Here is a 6,806-nt window from a genome sequence, read left to right on the forward strand (position 1 = left end):
AAAACAGCAGAAGGAGCAGGAGGTGATACAGAGCAGGAAGGAGGTAGCTTTGTGACTGATCGGGCCAGGGCACGTCGTATGCATGCACATGATGATTGTTTTAAAAGCTACTGGTATATGGTTGAAAGGGTCAAGTTAGATTAGATGACTTACGTTTCTTTCCATTCCTAAATTTCTAATTCTACAAAAATCCTCACATTTCTGTGCGTTCCTCAGCATCTTCTTGTACTCTGCAGGGTTAGGCGGACTTCCTGTTGAAGAGATTATTTCCCCTTTAGTATATATAACTTTGTACCATAGTGGTCCCCAGTCTGTGAACCCCAGACCCATCAAGGGCCTATTTTATCAACAGATGCTAGAATATAACCACTATCTCAGGTGTGGTAGAGAAGAATACTGTGAAAAATTTTGACCTTAAAAGGAAGTCTTAGATTTCTAAAATTAACTATAATTATAGTTTTTTCATCCTTTCTAATTGATCCTATGTAAATAGAAGAAATCATCAGTGAGGTTAGTTATGTTTCATAGCCCCTCTATATAACCAAATTGTCTCTGGACCCATTTTCAGACTTTTTTTTTTTTTTTTTTAAAGATCTTAGACCCCGAACCACAACACTTGTCCTTGACAGCTCTCTTTGGGAAGCAGGACAAATCTACATGTCAGGAAACTGTGGGGTCCCCACAGACCATCCATCAGCAGCAGCAGCAGCAGCAGGAGAAACTTCCGGTCAGGCAGGGGGTTGTACGCTCACTCTCCTATGAGGAACCCAGAAGACACTCACCCCCCTTCGAGAAGCAGCTCTGTCCGGCCATTCAGAAACTCATGGTGAGGAGCGCAGACCTCCACCCACTGTCAGAACTGCCTGAGAGCCGGCCCTGCAAAAATGGCAACACCTGTTCTGCCGGTGAGGGTTTTCTGGGGCCTGTCCAGCCGGTGTCTCCCCACAGCACCGGGACTTCCTGTCGTGTACAAAGTGCTTCCAGAACTCAGAACCTGTTGGAGAAGCTTCAGAGCGCCCCAAGGCCAGTGAACAAGTATGAGCCTGGTACATCAGCACCTGCGGGCTCAGCTACCCCAAACCTCAGCACCGCTCTCCCTGCTGCCGGTGCTGGAGCTCCAGTAAGGGGGCTGGTGCAGCCACAGGTAGGGTACTTCAATGGCGCCCTTCCACATCAGACACCAGGACATCCGGCTCATGGAAAAGAGCAGTCCACACACCCAAGACCAATGCTCCCCCTCTCTGGCAATCAGGCGAGTGGCTCTGGAGTAATCTCCCCTCAGGAGTTACTGAAAAAGCTTCAGATTGTACAGCAAGAGCAGCAGCTGCACGCGTCCGGCCGGCCGGCCTTGGCAGCGAAGTTCCCCGTGGTGACCCAGAGCTCTAGGACAGGGAAGGCCTTGGAGTCCTGGATGGACAAGACCCCCAGCACGGAAAAGCAGACCCCTCTCTTTCAGGTGCGTGTCTCGGGGGTGGGGGCGTGCGGGCGGTACTGCTGCACTGCGGTGAAACCTGGCATCAGCCTCTGTGCTCTCGGGGACATTTCTGTGCAGAGCAGGGCGCCGAGCACCACATCTGTGCACCTTATTATCACCATAACTTGCCGCCTGGAGAGAACATTCTTTCTTCACTTGGCCATCTGGGGGCTTCCCGCCTGTTAGAGACACTTTCTTTGTACAGTTAAATCTTCACAGCATCATAGGCCCAACACAAGCACGTGAACACAGGAAACAGCACGGACGTGTAGAGAACCCCCTAATCTTTGACCATGGGCTCTTACTGCCTGCTCTGAAATCCTGTGAGATGCCAGACATTCGACCTTTTCTGATTATTTTAACATCATTACTGTTTATGTGTGTATTCAGTAAATACCTCTGAGCACTTACTGCACGCCAGGCACCGTGCTCCCTGTGGGGACGTACCTGCGGGCGTGTGACAAGTGACAAGGTGCACAGACTCACTGCCTCAGGGGTGCAGGCTGGTTTTATTTCTTTCGCCAGTATAGCTTAAAGAAGACCAAGAGAGGAGTGAGTGTGCCATCTAACCCCCCCACCACACATACACACACACAAAGTGCCAGACGGGGGGTGCGAGGGGGGAGGGGACACTTTAAGAAATACTCTGTCCTTCAAGGAAGGCAGTTCTCTAAGTTGATCAGTAACTTGGAGTGGTGAGAAAACCACAGCTGTTTCATCGCCTGTGAGTAACATCTGGAGACCTCTGATTTTTTTTTTCCCGTTTGGATTGGCACAAATTAACTGAGAAGACATGGGGTTTAAAAGTTAGGACATTCTCCCTGTTCATTACAGATGTCAGCGCTGGTCTATTTGTCCTGCTTTGGCAAGTAGCTGACACGATTCCTCAAAGGTCCTTCACGTTTTTGAAAACAAAGATCATAGCACCTAAGTCTTTGTATATGTGAGAGCCTGAGCCAAAGTGTTGGTGATTATTTATGACAGTCTCACAGAAGCGATTGTTACCCACTGCCCGCCTCATTTCAGTGCCATAGTGTCCTGTCTCTTTCATACCTGCTTTTTTCTTTTGGTGGTTTAGATGGGACGCCAGAAAAGTTGGTGCTAATAGTGGGACATCAGCTTCGGTGGGCACAGTTCTCAGTTCTCTTCAGCGCCCGCATGTGTGGAGAGCTGATCACGACAGTGTGCGTCTGTCAGCCCACACTGCATTCTCCCTGAGGGCGCCGGGACCACACTGCGGGTGGTTTCTGTTCCAGCTCCTCGCCTCGCCATGGCAGATAGGGACAGTTAAAGGAAAACAACCTGCCTTCCGCCAAGCTTCTTTCTGCCCAAAAAGATACTGAGGGAGTGATTATAAAAAATCACAGCAGCTTCTAGACTGCTGGCCTTAATGCCCCCTTCTCATGAAGGCTGACAGTAGCATTCTTTTTTCTCACCTGCCTTAGAAATGAATGAGAGACAGCTGTAGGAGTCAGTCGGACAAGGAACCAAATGTCACTTGCATAACTGGAGAAGCTGTTGGAAAACTTGGTTTTAGGTGTTCAGCCAAGTGAGATCTACCTACTCACTTGGACAGACAAGCCCCCAGCTGTGCGGAGCACCACGAGCCCCCCCCCCCCCCGAACTGAGCTGGATGCTCTCCGCAAGTGGGCAGATCCGATCAGAGAGGGACCTAGGAGGGCTGAACCTAATGACCATGTCTCCTTCCTAGTGAGAAGTCAGCGAGCAGTGTCGAGAGAGGCCGGGAAGGTTCCTCCACGTGGAGAAATCAGGAGCAGAAATGTGTGTGTGCCCCTAGCAAGTGTAACAATTCACGTGGGTTACTGGACCTTTAGGTCAGAGTGGTGGTCAGTTAGCCCCGAGGAAGAGGCCTGCAGTCCTCAAGGCAGGCTGCCACGTGATGGTGGTAAACTGCAAAAAATATTACGCGGAGGATGAGCTTCGTATGCAGTGGGAACAGCAGTCACAGCGGCAGACTGCCAGCGCTGCCTAGTAATGACAAAGTAAAATACGTGGCAAGCTGAGCAGGAATCAGTCTCCTGCGGGCTCCTCCACCTAGTGGACTTGTGAGCAATTAATACTGAAACTCATGTATACCCACTCTTGCAAGCAAGGGGGCCTCCTTATCTGTCTACCTTCCTTTTCAACGGGTTGCTGCTTACTACTGCCCCCTCTGTGTATTTGCCATGAGCAGGCCATCTCACCTCCGCGCGTCCCTACTACAGTGGCTCCTTCTCTGCTCATGTCCCCCATGGTGTTCACACAACCCACCTGTGCCCCGCCAAAGGAGAGGGATGGTGGGCTCCTGCCCCTGGGAAGCCAAGAACCAGCTGCCACCTCCACCAGCCTCTTCCTGCCTCTGCAGACCCCGGAGCCCCCCGCCATCACCAGCAGCCCACTCACCAAGCTCCAGCTTCAGGAAGCACTGCTGTACCTCATTCAGGTAGGAGAGCCATGTCGTCTCTCTTCTTCCCTTTCCCAACACTGCCGACCTGTTGGTTATTGCTTTGAGATAAAGACTCAGCTAATGCCTACTTAGTACTCCTCAAGAAAAAAAGGACCATGTAACAATTCAACCTAAAGACCCCAGTGGCCTCTGTGCTCGGTTAGCTGGATGAGGTTCCGAATACTGGCTGTGGCTTTGGGTGTCTCAGGCCATCAAGGATTTTGTAATATTGACTGAGTCCTCCAAGCTGTCACCTGCCAGAAAAGAAAGAAACGTATACCGTGTAATTAAGCAGCCACTGGGAGGATCATAGGTGCTGGCCAGTGCCCAGACTGCTCACCGTGGGGAAATGGAGGTGAGAGCCATCTTGAGCAAGTTACAACATTTAGAGGAAGGTTCATGCAGACTGTTGAAGAAGGAGGAAACATGTAGGGAAGCAAGAAGTGGCTGTGACTACTAAGGGCATATTTTACAAATAATTCTGAAACCTGCTGAAGGGTCAGGATGGAAGGGGAGGGGACTTCTTGGTCAGCCATGTGTCTTACTTGGCTTGTGAGATAACAACAACATAACAGCTGCCATGTGTAGAGAGCTCTGCGTTGGGCACTGTCTTAAATGCTTCACTTATATTAATTCATTTAATCCTTCTGCAACAACCCTATTTTAGAGACAAGGAAACTGAGGCTAAGTGACAGGGCTGCGGCCACAGCTGGGAAATCACGGAGCTAGGATTCAACCCCAGTCTGGCTGCAGAGTGCTCCTTCCCGCTGCGCTGGGCTGGGGCTGTGGTACTAACAGGACTGCAAGGGCTGGGCGTCCGGAGGCCATTCAGCAGTCTGCCTGGTGAAGCACACCAAAAATACATGCCAGGCCTTGAAAAGTGGAACACTTACCACACAGACTTCAGACACCTCAGTTATCGTAGTTAGGTGTCTTTTAGATAGTCTTTAAGAAAACTTGTGTGGTACTTTGCCTAAGCTTTGGCAGACTTTCAGAGAGCCAGCCAGCACTCTGCAGTTGTCCCATCCTAGTTAAGAAGACTGTGGTCTCTATTATTAAAAATATTGTTGAAAAGTCACATATTTTGGAGGGAAGGGAAGGAGTGAGGGCTAGCAATCTGCGTCCCGAGTGTGAAAGCAGGAGAGCAGCCCACTAAAGATCAGCAACAAATGAGTGGGCCCCACTAATCTGTAAACAAGTATCAGGGTAAAAGTATTTCCCACCTTTTCAAGCCACTCATGATAAGTTCGTGAGGACTTAGGACATCTATAAACTTCTTTTTTTATGAGCAATGAAGAAAAAACATTTAAATTGAAAAGTTTCACATTTTTTTCGGGTTCATTCCACTTAGAAAACACTGTTCCAAAGATCTTTGAACAGGAGCCAAGACTCCAAAAGTCTAGAGCAGGCCCGGTATGTTGCTAGGTAGAAAATTATGTTCCGTCCACTCTCTGCATACACTTTACCTTTCCCCATATTGTAGACATATCTTCCTGATGGACTCTTGGAAGTCACTCACGCAGACTGTTTTTAGTCTTCGCTCGTTGGTAGGGACTTCGTGGCTACTTTGTAGGAAAAACAGGGAGAACATCGCTCTTTCACTGCATGAGAATAACACTAACTCTGTGCGTGGGGTGCCAAGAGGGAATGAAGGGGGAATGTGAAATGTGGGTGAATTGCTAAAGCTTTAAAGGATTTGAGTGGGAGGGAGAAGTCTCTAGAATTAAAAACAAAGAGCACCACTGATTAGACCCATGATTTTCCTCCCTCAGCCCTTAGCCAGGCAGAGGAGCCCAGAGACTGCCAGTCTAACTGCTGCCCACTCGCCCAGACCAAAACTTTCCATAACTAATGGGAGAATTATGCTAGTTTTGATGCTATAAATGAAACATGTTGCAAGTAAATCTTCCCTGATGCCGAAACAGAGTGTATACCTCGTGGGAGACTTGGAGAACCTTTAAGAAGCCCCAGAACTCTCCTTAACCAAACCTTGAGAACCACTGACCTGGATTATTGCCTCCCACTCCAGCCTTCTGTTAGGACCTGTATCTTTTCCCACAACAGGCCCAGGCTTTTCTTAGTGACCCTCATCCCATACCGCCATGTGGCTGGGCTGCCCATCTGTGCTGTGGGCAGTGAGACTTGCTACTTCTCAGACCGACTGTTGGACACCAGCAACTGACTCTGTCAGGCCTTGCCTCCGGTCCCACTTAACCCTCACATGTATGGTGAAAAACCATCAGCCGTTGGAGCAGACAGGCAGAGAGGAGCGTCTTAGTGTCAGAATGCCAGTTCAACTCCGAGACAGAGAGAGGAAGCCTTTGGTTCCTGCCAGCCAAATCATATTCCCTTGGGTCTTTTGATTTTGTTTTCCAGAACGATGATAACTTCTTGAATATAATCTACGAAGCTTATCTCTTCAGCATGACACAAGCAGCCATGAAAAAGACGATGTGAAAGCAAAACATTCTCAGACTGATTTTCAAGGTCCTGTGGCTCAAGATTCTTTCACATCAATGGTGTTACCCTAAATGTTTCCGCCTTTTTTTAAAGTATGTACGATATGAAGTAAAACGTTTCAGAATTTTTTTCAGTCAAGCTCTTTTTTTAATCACATCCTTCAGTACACCTGGTACTAAGAATTGAGTGGATAGAAGTCTTTTGCTCATATCACACAGTAAATTCCAAGCTTAAATTATTTTTTCCTTGCAGGTATGGGGCCACTTCTACAAGAATCAGTCTCTCAGTAGGAAGGGCTGTTCTGGAAACTTGGTTTCTTTGTTATTAATAGCTCTGGTTCTTTGATCGCAGGGGAGTGCTGAGCTCCTTGTGCCGGAGCGCATGCCAGCCACCAGGTGGCAGTGTCACCCCACAGACTAGCCTATG

The 6,806-nt window shown here is 48.8% G+C and overlaps 1 protein-coding gene across 2 annotated transcripts in view; it reads left to right on the forward strand.

The window, feature by feature from the left end:
• Positions 1–6,513, forward strand: part of DCP1B (decapping mRNA 1B) — a 56,997-nt gene extending 50,484 nt beyond the window's left edge. For both annotated transcript variants that reach the window (XM_039236356.1, XM_039236357.1), the window contains exons 7-9: positions 593–1,456; positions 3,669–3,917; positions 6,297–6,513. In XM_039236356.1, coding sequence (XP_039092287.1) covers positions 593–1,456; positions 3,669–3,917; positions 6,297–6,377 — 1,194 coding nt within the window. In that variant the 3' untranslated portion in view covers positions 6,378–6,513. The remainder of the gene's footprint in view (positions 1–592; positions 1,457–3,668; positions 3,918–6,296) is intronic.
• The last annotated feature ends 293 nt before the right edge of the window (positions 6,514–6,806 follow it).

The sequence above is a fragment of the Hyaena hyaena genome, unplaced genomic scaffold (genome assembly GCF_003009895.1).
Source record: "Hyaena hyaena isolate Hyena2069 unplaced genomic scaffold, ASM300989v1 scaffold_108, whole genome shotgun sequence".
Classification (NCBI taxonomy): Eukaryota; Metazoa; Chordata; class Mammalia; order Carnivora; family Hyaenidae; genus Hyaena; species Hyaena hyaena.